The 14423-nt window shown below is 42.7% G+C and overlaps 1 protein-coding gene and 1 long non-coding RNA gene across 4 annotated transcripts in view; one reads left to right on the top strand and one right to left on the bottom strand.

The window, feature by feature from the left end:
* Nucleotides 1-14423, top strand: part of LOC309358270 — a 44587-nt gene that overhangs the window by 9401 nt on the left and 20763 nt on the right. The gene's annotated exons all lie outside the window — the stretch shown is intronic.
* The window catches only part of PRND (prion like protein doppel), a 15796-nt gene continuing 5319 nt past the window's right edge, over nucleotides 3947-14423 (bottom strand). The window contains exons 2-3 of one of the 3 annotated variants that reach the window (XM_081891217.1): nucleotides 8598-8825; nucleotides 3947-4738 (exon numbers count right to left, since the gene is read on the bottom strand). In XM_081891217.1, coding sequence (XP_081747343.1) covers nucleotides 4206-4730 — 525 coding nt within the window. In that variant the 5' untranslated portion in view covers nucleotides 4731-4738; nucleotides 8598-8825 and the 3' untranslated portion in view covers nucleotides 3947-4205. Of the gene's footprint in view, nucleotides 4739-8597; nucleotides 8948-14423 lie in introns of those variants that run through there. The other 2 variants (XM_081891216.1, XM_081891218.1) reach the window with 2 other exon arrangements.

The following is a 14423-nucleotide window of genomic DNA, read 5'->3' as shown; positions in this document are numbered from 1 at the left end:
TGATGGTTCAGGTGGCATTTTTTGCCCTCCCTTTTGGTGATGCCCTTTGGCCTCTGCCCACTAGGCAATAGAGCCCATAGAGCAGGCATAGGCAAACTCAGCCCTCCAGATGTTTTGGGACAACTCCCATCATCCCTGACCGCTAGGGATGATAGAAGTTGTAGTCCCAAAACATCTGGAGGGCCAAGTTTGCCTATGCCTGCCATAGAGTTTCCTTTGAGGTAAAGGAGTGGATCTGAACATCTGGATCTCACTTAGTTCTGCTTTGGATTTCTCTTGTACCAACTCTCTGGGTTGCCCTGTACGTGCCCCCCCAAAAGGACCTGGTTTTCTTGTCTCAGCAGTCGGCGCCCATTAAAGATACCTTCTTTCCAGAACTGGCCTGGCTGTGCCCCTGAAACAGAAGCTAAGATCCCCATGTGGAACTCAGAATGAACTGATAGGCCTCACTTTCCACACTAAAGCCATCACCTGTAGCTTAAATGGGACTTGAGTACGGCCTGCTTCACAGCTGTAACATGGAGTCTTGAAATCCCAGCCTTTCACCATGGCCAAAAAGCAGGGAGGGAGTGGGGAGGCAGCTACCAGCTGCTGTGTCAATGTTCAGGTTTTTGTATGAAAATACAATGAACTCAGTTCTGATGTTGCAAATAATTCATTGGGCTGAGCAGGTGCTTACAGGCACTCTGTTCATCTGTGTATGTCTGCTCCCACTCTGTGCATCAGTTTTGCACCTGGTTTGGGTTGGAACATGGGGCGTGGGGGGAGATACAGTAAAATACAAAGCCAAGCCTGAAGTCTGCCCGTCCCTGTTAGGAAGAATAAACTGTATCAAGTGTTATAAATAGCAATATGCTGTTTGACTCATCTGCTTTTGTGTGCCTGTATAATTAGTGGTGCAGACACTCTCTGTGGGTCTGAGCTTGGGAAGCCTAAAGGAACAGAAGGTCGTGAGGAGCAACTGGATGAGGGGGAAAATTGAATACCACAAATTGACTTGCAATAACAAACCTCTGAAGAGTGGGAGAGGCAAACCCCAGGGTGAGCAGGCAGATTTCTCCTTTTTCCAGTCTTTGAGTCCTCATTAAAAGTAATCAGGATTTAAGTGCAAATTCCTCCTAATATCTACATTTTTTGCAAACCAATTCCCCCTAATGCAACACAATTTTGATATATTATTTTCATGAACATACATCATAGACATTTGTGGGCTTTGCTGGGCCTTGCAACGGCAGCTGATCTCAAAGGGCCTCCCGGCAGCAGGTCTTGCCAGGCTGCGTGTTCAGTTTGGGTTTTTTTGAATGGGGCTATACATTTAAACAAAGTAAACAAACAAGCCACATCCCGCCAGTAGTTGCATCTGAGCAATTCCAAATAAAATGAACAGGAGCCGTGCAAAAGCCCAGTCATATGCCGTGGGGGTGGGGACTCGATTTCTTTCTTTGTGGTTCTGCTAATGGAGGCTGATCTGGCGATTACTTAAGAAAAGTGGCTCAGGTTAATGGGAAGGAAAGTATTGGCTGGGGGAAAAGAGATTGATGAGAAAGGCAAGATTAATTCTTGCTGCGCAGTCTGGGGTCAGCAGGATAGCGAAGATATAGTGCATGGAAAATTGAGCGCTGGTCTTTCCATTACTGATATTAAAAGGCAAGCATTAGACATGCATCTGGAAATAATCTGCTGTTTTGCATAGGGAAGTGCATTTGTGTGTGGACCTCTCAGGTCTCTGCTTGAGGCTTCTGCGTTCATTCCTCCCCCTCCTTTCTACCACAGGTGCCCAAATCATTCCATTTTGGTTTCTCATTAAGTTCAGTTCTCCACAAAAGCTTGAGATTTTTTTAAAAGTCCTCATGAAGATTTGTCAGCATTTTTGTGCATGTTTCTTCCAATATACATATTTTGGTGTGCTATTTTGCCCAATATACATTTTTTTGCATGCGATGTGATGTCCCCATCATATAATTCATTTTTGTTATGCGGAGTTGGCAAAGTTAACAGATAAACTTTGTGACAATAGTGACTTTGAAAAAGAATGGGAACCTTTTACATCATATTTGCAGAAGCAACAAAAAAATAGAACCATTGGCAGGATTTTAATAAACATTTACAACTTTATTTATGAAAAACAAGAAACATAACAGTACGACAACATAGAAGTATATACAATCAGCAGAATGTAATATGAGATGCAATAAATCAGGGATGGAAGTTGAGGGAAGTAAGCAGGAAAGGGGGAAATTGAAATTTGAATGTAATGATTATAGATATTGTTATAAGAGGAAAAAATCTAATAAAAATGATTTTTAAAAAATCATTTTTGTAAGTTCTTTTTTTCTTTTTCTTTTTTACTAATAAACACATTTATGCACACTTTCTCCTGGTATGTGTATCTTTCCACATACTATTTGGTTGACAAACGGGCTGACCTTGGACCAGTCACCATCTCTCAACCTGTCTCACAGGTTTGTTGCAAGGATAAAAGCAGGAGGGCAATGTATTCTTTGGAGGGAAGGCAGGGGGGAAAAGAAGGCAGTAAAATAAATTGTGAACAAAAGGAGGTATGTAATACACAAATCTTGAATTCTACTATAAGCGAATGCTTAAAATACATAAAAGATATGCTAAAACAGATGGCCAATGCAATTTTGACATTTCACAGCAGGAAATACAGACAATGATGGACTTTGAATAGCTTTTTTAAAAAACACCACTACCAAAGATCATTGCAGATACATGTATATGATATACACCACTGAATATTGCTGAAAGCTCCTTTCAGAGAGCACAGCAAAAGGAATGTGTGCACTGCAGGGAACGATGGTTTTATAGTAAGCAGCTCCAAGCAGCCCTTTGTAAATCTGTCATCTGTGCTGAATCGGGGAGGCCTGCACTCACTCATCATGGGAAGATGTCAAAAGTCACTGAGTGAGCAGCAAACATTCCATCCAGCTGGCCCTGCGCTTCTTGTTCTGTGCGGCAAGGACCAAATGCAAATAACTTTGGCTATTGTGGCCAAAAATAAGCCAGAAGTTCAGCACTGTGCTGCTCTAGCAATTTGCATACTTCCTTCAATTGTGCGGGGCACAATGGCAAAGCTGATGGCGGGGGAAAGATTTGACTCATGCATACCTACAACTAATATAAGTGGTGCGCCTGACGCAGTAGAAATTCAAGCATGGAAAATGGCAAGGTTATCAGAAGCCTTTGCGGCCTGCTTGTCTCCTCTTTGGTTTCTACTAGGGCTGAGCAATTAATAATTTTGAATTATGGTGTTGGAGGAGACTCTTCAGAGTCCCATGGACTGCAAGAAGATCAAACCTCTCCATTCTTAAGGAAATCAGCCCTGAGTGCTCACTGGAAGGACAGATCCTGAAGCTGAAGCTCCAATACTTTGGCCACCTCATGAGAAGAGAAGACTCCCTGGAAAAGACCCTGATGTTGGGAAAGATAGAGGGCACAAGGAGAAGGGGACGACAGAGGATGAGATGGTTGGACAGTGTTCTCGAAGCTACCAGCATGAGATTGACTAAACTGCGGGAGGCAGTGGAAGACAGAAGTGCCTGGCATGCTCTGGTCCATGGGGTCACAAAGAGTCGGACATGACTAAACGACTAAACAACAAAAAGGGCTGACCAACAGAACCGGTCAAAGCCCAGGTCCTGAACCATATCATGCCAATTCTGGGGGATCTGGGCTTTGGTTAGGTTGGCTGTTGGGACAGCCCTGGATTGCCTCATGTCGGTCCAGCTGGAGTGATTCAGGGCTGTCAAAAGGCAGGGCAGACAGACAGTTGTAGGACAGGAGGAGAGGCTGGCAGCCTCTCCAAGCTCTGCTCTTCTAGCACATTCCCTGTGGAGCAGCTCCCAACTGCATTGAAACCTCCTCTCATCAGCTGATGTCCAGAAGGTTCTCTGCACGGAGGATGGGGGATGGAGGAGACACAGATCATATTTTAAAATTAGGGTTTTAAAAATCTCATTAACATGGCAGCGCAGGTGGGAGGAGACGCAATGTTTCAAGGACTTGAAACCCTAATTAAACATTAGGACTCCCCACCCTGGAGTGGTTCCAGACCTGTATCTGGGTTAGCCTTGGGTCAGCCCAGCTCAGATTGGGGATGATCCAAAGTGCTAGATCTGGACTGGAGTGGGGAGAGGGAACTACACAGCTCTATCTTCCATATCAGGAGCTTGGACCATGCAACTTTATTTTGTGGAAAGAACAGAGTGACCAAGCAGGCCAATAATCAGGGCTTGACTGGAAAAACGGAGAGCTCCAGCGTTGGAGCGCTGCGGACACGGCTGACTGCATGTTTCGTTGGCACACAAGTGGTTAATCACGAACCACATCACTCTCTGCTTGGGGTCATTTGCATCCTTTCCTAGAGACAGGTTCAACTTGGTTGAAGGCGTTACAAAACTGACACACTCGCCAACCAGGGCTTCTTTGCTTACGTTAGGCTCTCGATACAAGGAACAGTTGGGGTAATAGAGTCCGTCTGGAAAATCCTTCCAATTATCCCTGTAATAGTCGGTGTCGTTCGGCTGCAGTTCCACACCGTCAATCATTTGACCCCCGTGGCACAGGTATTTCTGGACAGGCAAAGTGGTCCTGCTGGGCCGCTTGGTGTATGGCTTCTTGTTCCGCTTAGATGGGGAGACGCCCACTTTCCGGCAGAGACAAATGCACAGGGCTGCAAAGAGGACGGCTGCCGCCAGTTTTCTCTGCATCGTAAAGTCTTGGAAAGGAGAAAAGAGGTTTGCTCCATTAGCGTCAGATCAACAAATAGGAAGCAGCAGCCACGGCTGAACTAGGCAGCAGAGTGAATGCGCAGCTGCCAGCTCTAGATTTTGCAGAGTGTTGGGCAATATGTTCTCCGGGTATGAACATCTAGCTCAATACTGTCTGCATTGACATATTACACTACAATACAGATGTACCAAAGCCAACACCATTTCTTCCCCATCCCCCCATACATTTACATTTATATTTCCTCAGTTCATCATATTATTCTTTTCTCCTTCCTCCCACTTTCTTCCACCCCCACTCAATTTCCTCCATACTATTTACAGTAATCTTTGGATTCCACAATCTTCTCAAATCATCTATATATTCTTATTATCTTTCCTTACTATTTTTTCTTCCATCCGGTACTTCACATTTTAATCTAGGCATATTAGCATATCTTTTTTTGCACAATATTTTGCCATATATTCATCAAAGCATTTCCACTCTTTTTTTCATTTTTGATTCGACTGATTTCTTATTGTAGCAGTTAATTTTGCCAAAATAAATATTCATTTAGTTTACAAATCCATTCCTCCTTTGTGGGTATTGTTTCTGACTTCCTAGCAGCTTCTGTTTCCTAGCAGCAATCACTATTCTAGCAACTGTGCTTGCATATAGAAAAATTCATCCCCCCTCTGTGGTATCTCTTCATCTATCAATCCAAGGAGATATGTCTCTGGTTTCTTTGTTATTTATATTTTCAACATCTTTTTTAGTTCTTCATGTACTACTAAGTTTCTTCATTTCCTCACGCCTCCACCACATATGCATTGTTGTTCCTATTTCTCTACCACTGAAAAAAAAATAAAAAAATAAATACTGTCTGCACTGACTGGCAGTGGTTCTATGGGTTTCAGGCAGAGTTCTTTCCCAGTGCTACCTGGAACTGTTGAGGATTGCACCTGGGACCTTCTGCATGCAAAGCGGATGCTCCCCCACTTCACTTGAGAAGTGCAAATTAGGTAGTTTCTCTTTCAAATGCAAATCCCTCGCTGCCGCAGCTGCTTTTCTTCCTCATCATGGCCACCACCCAGTTTGCTTGCTAGGTAGAGACTCAATGAGCAAGCAGACAATGGCATTCATTGCTCCTTGTTCTCACTCAAGAGGCAGATGGAAAGGCAGGTTGCAATGATGACAGGGGGGCTCTTGCCAGTGCAATTTTAGTGAATATTTATTCTAATATACACCTTTATCTATGCAATTCTGCATAACGTATCCCTTCTTGCAAAGCAGTTTTCTCTAATATAATGCACTTTAATGTTATTTTCACTATTTATTTTTGTACGTGTTACTTGACCGGAGAACAGCATTGCAAAATTCGGAGGATTCAAATTTCAAAGGATGGCTGTGTTTTGCTTTGCGTATTGTTTCAAAAAGTGGAAATTAGGAAGGTTCACCTTTAAATCCAAACTGAATCAAATTTCTCCACCATCTCTGCCTGAGGTTATTGGCTATTTTCTATATAGCTGAGCTGTGGTTACACTTTTTTTGCATTCTGTTTCGGTTTATTCTGGACTGTTGATCCTAAGAAACTGATGGTGATGAACTGGTGAATTGCTGTGTTCCCGAAAGGAATAATGCTGTAATGGGGTGTGGGGGTGGGGAATCATAGGTAGTAGGTGAGAATACAACAGGAAATATTTTAAGTTTGATTTAGACAGTTTGTAGTCGAGCATTTAGAATATTGGACCGGGACTGTGGAAATCCATGTTCAAATAAACACTTATACGGTGGTCTTGGCCATTCACCATCTCTCAGTAAAACTTACCTCACAGGGTTGTTGTGGAGATTAAAATGTGTTTGTGTGTTTGGGGTGAACCAGGTACCCTACCCTGACCTCCTTGAAGGAAGGTTGGGATGAAAATATAGAACACTTTGTGCAATATGGCGACACCTCAGTGTAAATGCATCAGAAATGTGTTTCTTGAAGACTTAAAGAAGGAAGTCTTCCACACTGGTACCTAAGCATACAATTGGCAATAAAATAATAAAGTTAAGCAAGTCTTATTTTCGTAAGATTAGGATTAATCTAAGGAGACTGTCCAAATTTATTGTGACTCATCCTTCCTTGGGGGCAGATGTTGTATAAATCCAAGCAAAAGGAATTTTGTCAGCCAGCATTTTGGTAGCTCAGTTATTCTTATAGTACAGTTCGGATTGGTTTGTTTTAATTCCTCTTTGCGGAGAAGCTCTAAGATCAAGATCATGCCTTGTTTTCCAAAATCACTTGGATTCTATACAAACCTTCTGCTTGTACTCCCTATGCAAAAAATGTTTAGAATATTCTGCACTGATATGAAATCGGATTTATGTAGGGGTTTAATGACAATTACTGGTGTAATTCTGCTTGAATGATATAGCTCACATTACTGGAAATGCCTACCCATTATGTATGAAGCACTGGAATGACTGTTGATCAACCTGCAAGGTATGACTGGATAAACTACCAGTTCTTCTTCCTTTCCTTTTTTTAAAAAAAGAAAAAAGGGCGCTAGGACCCACCATAAGGTTGTCACAGTAAGTGCCACACTTTTAACACTGGGGTGTGTGTGGGGGGGGGGGGTACTGCTACTGCATACCCATTAGGTACCCCCAGAAAAAACACTTTATATTACCATTAGATCCATTAGCCATGTTATTTTGGCATGTTAAATCATTAAATTCCCACAGGCAGAAGCCACAGGCAAGCAATAGACAAAATCATGATATATCTTCTCACTGCAGCTAGAATTATTAGTCAAAACTGGGAAAGAGATTCAGAATTTTAAGTTCACTGTGGTTTTACATATTTTTATTCAGATCTGCATTTAATCATCAATTTAATCATCATAATATTTGTTAAGGGTAAAAACCGTTCCACCTTTAATGTCTAAGCAAAGGAATTTCAGCGTTCTACATTTGTTCACTTGTAGTTTATCCTTGTCTAAGTTAGTTTCTATTTCTGCTACCTTGTCTTACTTTTACATTGTTAAACTTTGTTTTGGAGTAGTCTAAACAGGACTACAAACCAATAAAGGAATCTGAAACTACTCAATTGAATAAAAACAGTTTTAAGTTGAAAAAGTATTGTAAAGAGTCTTGTCTCTCATTTCTCTTCAGATCGTATAAATCTTTCGCCTTTTATTAAGGATCTTTTTCTTTTTTTAATGTGCACTTGCAACCATTAAAAAACTTTCCCAGTGTTATAGCCAAGACCTCATAGGTGAAACTTAACAGGTGGCTTATCTGTTCCATTATCAAATGAAATGCGGCTCCCACAGGCAGAAGCCAAGGCTATTCTGTTTGCCTCCATTGCTCATTAGGATCCTATGAGATCATTAGCTGACTTTGCGTCTGGCATCCTGAATCTAAACATATGAAAAGTAAATTCAAATGGACTGGCATGACCCTGAACAGTAATACAAAAGAATGACTTCTAAGCAGTGCAAAGATTCAGGGTTCCTCCAGACAAGTCAAGCATTTGCCCTGATTCACTTGCACAAAGCTTATGCAGAGGTTAAATTATACGGTTTTATTAAGCATTCATCCTGATTTATTTGCAGGGAGGGCATATGACAAAGGATCCTGCATCCTGCATCCATCCTGATTTTCTTCCCGTTAATCATTCATTTATCCCACCCTTTCCCTGCCAGTTCCCAACTGCAAAAAGTCCAACCCTTGTTTTTAAAAGTGGATTTGTTGTGCTAGGGGAACAGAGCACTTTAACTCACCTTAACGGCACAAACCTAAATTTACAGTATGCTCTTGAATCCCTCCCACAAACCAGTGACAATCTGAAGGCACCCTTAGCAAACATGGGAGTAACTTACTCTTCTGTAGAGGGTTTCTGGTAGGCTTCTTTGAGGCTCTGTTCTTTTTGAAGAGCAGGTGTCTCTAAGCTCAAAAAGCCTGTGCTGCTCAGAATATATAGCAGCAGGAGGGGTAACCTTCAATGTCAAGTTTAGCCAATCCTTTGTGTCTGAGCATACACCATCTCTCAACTTTGCGGCCACTGTTCTAAATGCATCAGGAAACTTTCCCCAGGGGTCGCTCCCCTACTGTGGAAAAAGGAAAAAGAAAGAAAGAAAACAACCACCAAAAGCCTGACTAGCTGACCACAGGCTCCAAGCAAAACTTGTGTTACTTTCCCTGTTAGCTTCTCTCTGGTACAGATTGTATACTTCATTCTAAAAATAGGATGGAAGCAGAGGACAGAGGACCATCACTGGCTGTGGCTGCTGAAATAGGAACACTGGCAGTGCTGATAAAAATATTGCCCGCCCCATATATCTTTGGAATGCAAGAAGCTGCCTTATCAGGAGTCAGACCATTGTTCCATCTAGCTCTGTGTTGTCCACACTGGCAGCCACACTCTAGGATTTCAGAATGGGTTCTTTATCAGCCCTACCCAAAGATGCTGGGGATTGAAGCTGAGGTCTTCTGCATGCAAGTAGTGGCTCTATTACTGAGTGACAGCTTCTTCCCATTGTTTTTGCGAAGTTTCCATGTAGGGATCTGGTAGAATTCTACATAACTCAGATTAATCTGGTGATTATTGGAGCAAGCACAGGCAGACTTCAGTTGTTATGTACTGAAGTTCTCACCCTGGGCTAGCAGGGGGATACTGTAGATAGTTCAGGTCCACATATGCAAATAAGGGATCAAAAGTGATGTTCAGTGATTGGATAGTTACAGAAAAGGTTACTGTTGCGTTCTAGTGGATCAGAGAGAATGGTGCACTTGGCAAAAGAGGCACTGGCGCGCCTGGACCGGGGAGACTGGCATGAGCAGGTTGTCGAATACTTGTTTGTGCAACACATCACCCCTCATGAGGCCACAGGGCGGAGTCCTGCTGAACTGCTTATGGACTGCCGCCTCAGATCTCCACCTGACCGGCTGCACCTGGACTTTGCCGTGGCCGAACCCCCAGGCTGTGCCAACGCGCCACAGTCCTTTGTTCCAGGAAACCAGGTTTTGCCCGGAATTTTGTGGGGGACATTCCTTGGGTGCCAGACACAGTAGTGGGAGTCACTGGACCTCACTCGTACCAGGTGGCACTCAGACGCTTGTGGCACCGGCACATAGACCAGCTTAGGTGCAGGGTTGGGGACTTGGACACTACCGTGGTGCCCCCAACTGCGCTCGTGGCTCCGGAAGAGACACTTACAGATGCTGAGGCTCCACCTACACCTCTCTCGCAAACTGCCGGTGTGGAGCCGAACCAAGCCACTTCAGAGGGTCTGCCAGACTTACCACAGACTTAGACCACTGCCGTGCCTGACATTCCACCAACTCCATTTGCGGAGGTTCCACCCACAGCAGCGGATCCAGGGCACTTGGTTTCAACGCCACCTAGGGTCGCGCCACAGCCTCAGCAAGAATCGGTCGGCCCTCCGGACCTGAGTACCACTCCTTGGCGGTCTGGCAGAGTTTCCAAGTGCCCAACTTATTTAAAGGACTATGTTGTTGGACATGTAATACTGTCAGTCTAATGGAAGTAGGTGAAATGTAATTGATATGCTTTTGTGCCTAATTGAACAATTACGTGTAGTGCTGTATATAAGGAAACCATTACGATTGTAACTAACGCCTTATCTCTGTGAGGAGGGGTGTTATGTACTGAAGTTCTCACCCTGGGCCAGCAGGGAGATACTGTAGATAGTTCAGGTCCACATATGCAAATAAGGGATCGAAAGTGATGTTCAGTGATTGGATAGTTACAGAAAATGGTTACTGTTGCGTTCTAGTGGAGCTCTATATAAGCAGGTTGGCTGAACCCTTCAGTTCAGTTCTGTTCTGGCCTGTGAATAAACAAGAGCTGTTTGAAGAATCGCTGTGTCATCTGATATGTTCACCCACAACTTAACATCAGCCTTCCTGGATCTACCTTATTTTGGGGGGGATTTTTTTTAGTAGAACCACAAGATCTACCACCCAGTGCAAAAGGCATACAGTTAGAATTAGAAAACGGGGGTTCTCTGTGAGCTCATTCTAGGACTGGAGTCTTGTTTTCAGTACCCAAATCAAACTGATTGTTAACAGGGTGACTTGAATAAAGCAGATGGAGTCCAGAGAGAAAAGAAATTGACCATACTTTATTGGGTAAACTGAACAAAAAGGGTAGATAATATGAGAAGAAACAAATAGTAATGTTTTGTCTTTCTTAGCAGTTCAGGCCTTGTCTACAGCAGGGCCACAGATACCTACTCATACAGTGGAGAAACTCTCTCAGATATACAGAGCCAATCAGAGCACAAGTTATCCCAGCAAGGATCATGTCATTCTGAGTGGTTGCTAGGCAACACCTTCACCCCCACTTCAGTTGGCTGAATGTAAACAGAATTAACCCTTAGGTTACTAACTGATTGATCCCTGTACTTCCAACACTGAGGGAGGAACCATTTATGAACAATTTTCATCGAGTTTTCTATAATAGAGGCTGAGACTGAATAGAATTGTTTTGTGGATCATTTTTGTGGATCATCTTATCAATTTCTTCCCACAAATCCTGTTCACATACTGACTTCAAAACAGTCAAGGAATAATTGAGAAAGGAGAGCTGTGCATATTTGAGAAACTTGTCCATTGATACATGATGTTGGCAGAATTAATGTATCTTCAAATACAAAGGTCTAGAACAGCAGAATACGTATAATCAGCAGAGGAAATAAAAATATTTGCTGAATGTTTTTGGTGTCCATTAATCATGTGGAATCAAAGTATTTAATTAAATCTTGCAACTCCAAACAGTTCAGTTAAAGAAGCTATCAATATATTTAAAATGTTTAAGGGTGCAATCTGATATGCACTTAGCTGGGAATAAATCCCATTGGGTTCACATTTCACTGTAATAAGCACTCTGAACACCAGGGGGTGATGTGGACCAGCTGAAAAAAGCTGGTCTGCTATGAACACTTGGATGTAGAACAGCCAATTTTTCAAAAACAGTGGGCCACAAGAATATTTCCACATAGAATCCATGGGCCACACATTGAACAACAACAACAACAACAACTGTATAATAATAATAATAATAATAATAATAATAATAATAATAATAATTTATACCCCTCCCATCTGGTTGGGTTTCTCCAGCCATTCTGGGGAAATTAAGGATGCATTGCAACAATCGATGTATATCTTTTTTGTTTGTTTAACTTTTTATTATAAAATACACGCATATTGCAAATATACAAGCATACAAACATACATTTCATACAATCCTTCAATATATACAAACATACCTACATTCAGTCCCACAGATAATTCCTTTTCCCATCATCATCCACCCCCCCTCACCCCACCTTTGTGTTAGACTTCCAATCTACTCAATTGCAATTTCTTTCCACTTCTATTACTTTCTTTCACACACCTTTAACCTAATTTCATGCTTCTTTTTCTATTACACATTGTTATCCATCTTTTTTTAGTATTTCAGTATTTAAAACGGAACTTGTTTATTCTAATAGGGGTTCTGATTTTTCAATATGGTTTTGCAAGTATCCTTTAAATCGATCTATTTCTACTATTTTCTGTACACATATGTGGACAAATGATTTGGAGTGCCCAATACAGTGGAACCTTGGATGTCTGCACTGGTGCAATTTGGCGCTTCTGCACATGCGCGAGCAGCAAAGCCCAGAAGTAACCCGTTCCGGTACTTCCAGGTTTCCTGCGGTCCGCAACCCAAAAACACGTAACCTGAAGCATCTGTAACATGAGGTATGACTGTATCTTCTTTCAGAGTGACTTAAGTTGTGGTCCCATCCCCCCAATGTTCCATAGTATACAACACAGCTTGCACACCATGCTCTTGAAACTGAAGCACCTTGTGTTTCCAGTGTTCCTAAATACTTAGCTTTGAAGCGCACAGAACAATTAAGTGTTCTCCGCACACACCTTCTCCAGAGTGACACTAGGAGCAAATTATCTGTGGATGACTCAGTTCCTTTCACTATGACTGGCTCCAATCAGCACAAACTGCACTGCAAAAATAGTAACAGATATTTGACACGCCCCCTCTTCAACCCTGCACACTATATCTCTGCTCATTCTCTGATAACAGCAACATGCAGCCAAAGGGGCAGATCACTGGCAGCAAATTCATTCTTAAAAATGTCAGAACAAGCAAGCAACTACAGTGGTACCTCGGGTTACATTCGCTTTAGGTTACATACGCTTCAGGTTACAGACTCCTCTAACCCAGAAATAGTACCTCGGGTTAAGAACTTTGCTTCAGGATGAGAGCAGAAATCATGCTCCGGTGGTGAGGCGGCAGCAGAAGGCCCCATTAGCTAAAGCAGTGCTTCAGGTTAAGAACAGTTTCAGGTTAAGAACGGACCTCCAGAACGAATTATGTTCTTAACCTAAGGTACCACTGTATATGACTATAAGTGGCAAGTGCAGAGAGGCCCTAACATAAAAGAACATAAACAGACAAGGAACGTAGTGTACAATATTGGGAAAATTCAGAACTTTAAGGGAAACCCCACAGCTAACTGGTTCTTAAGGGTTTAGGGTCTTGCAGAGGGGAGAGCCTGAGGGATTATCCTAACTGCACAGAGGTAAGTAATCTTGGCTCATATGGTGTCAGCTGTCTGTTTACTGAGCACGTGCAGAATTAAAGTCAGATACACCAGTGGATTATATCTGCAATCCCCCTTTTTGCCCAGCTGTGGCTGTGCCTTTACTTGTAAAGCAAGTGGGGGTGGCTTGGCCAAAACAGCCTTGCAGGCCAAATGCGGAGGTCTGGTAGACCTAATTAGACCCATTAAATGGAAGTTCCTGACTTCTGCTTTAGAACAGAAGCAGCTGCAAAAACAGATCACATTTCTAACTTTTTGTTGTCAGGGTTGTTGTTTGTTTGTTTGTTTGTTGCACATGAGCTAGACCAGCCATCTTTCTGAACCATCCCCAAATAATCTGAGCCTATGTTTCTGGCATATATTCCTTTATGTTTGGGGGTGTATATACCCAAGCAAGCAGCATTTGACAATAATTTGTGGCGTTATCAACTAGTCCTTCTTTCTTTGATTTGTTTCTGCTTGAAGAAAATGCTGGTAGAACAGGTATCTTCATGACAGGTAAAGGTAAAGGGACCTCTGACCATTAGGTTCAGTCGTGACCGACTTTGGGGTTGCGGCGCTCATCTTGCTTTATTGGCCGAGGGAGCCGGCGTACAGCTTCCAGGTCATGTGGCCAGCAGGACTAAGCCGCTTCTGGTGAACCAGAGCAGCGCATGGAAACGCTGTTTACCTTCCCACTGGAGTGGTACCTATTTATCTACTTGCACTTTGACGTGCTTTTGAACTGCTAGGTTGGCAGGAGCAGGGACTGAGCAACGGGAGCTCACCCCGTCGCGGGGATTCGAACCACCGACCTTCTGATCAGCAAGCCCTAGGCTCTGTGGTTTAACCCACAGCACCACCCGCATCCCTAATCTTCATGATACTTAGTGCCTTTTCTATATAATATTTCCCCTCCTACAGACATACTTCTAGAGACCTTTTGCTTGTTTTTAGCTACTTTTACAAGTAATAATAATAATAAATTTTATTTATAGCCCGCACTCCCAAGCCAAGACCGGGCTCAGGGCAGCTAACACCAGATATAAAAACAATTGATTGAAATACTGCTTAAAAAACAAGATTAAAATA

Source organism: Podarcis melisellensis, assembly GCF_964234715.1.
Source record: "Podarcis melisellensis genome assembly, chromosome: 15".
NCBI classification, from domain to species: Eukaryota; Metazoa; Chordata; class Lepidosauria; order Squamata; family Lacertidae; genus Podarcis; species Podarcis melisellensis.
Note: the sequence above shows the minus strand (reverse complement) of the source record. Positions and strands in the feature narration are given on the sequence as shown.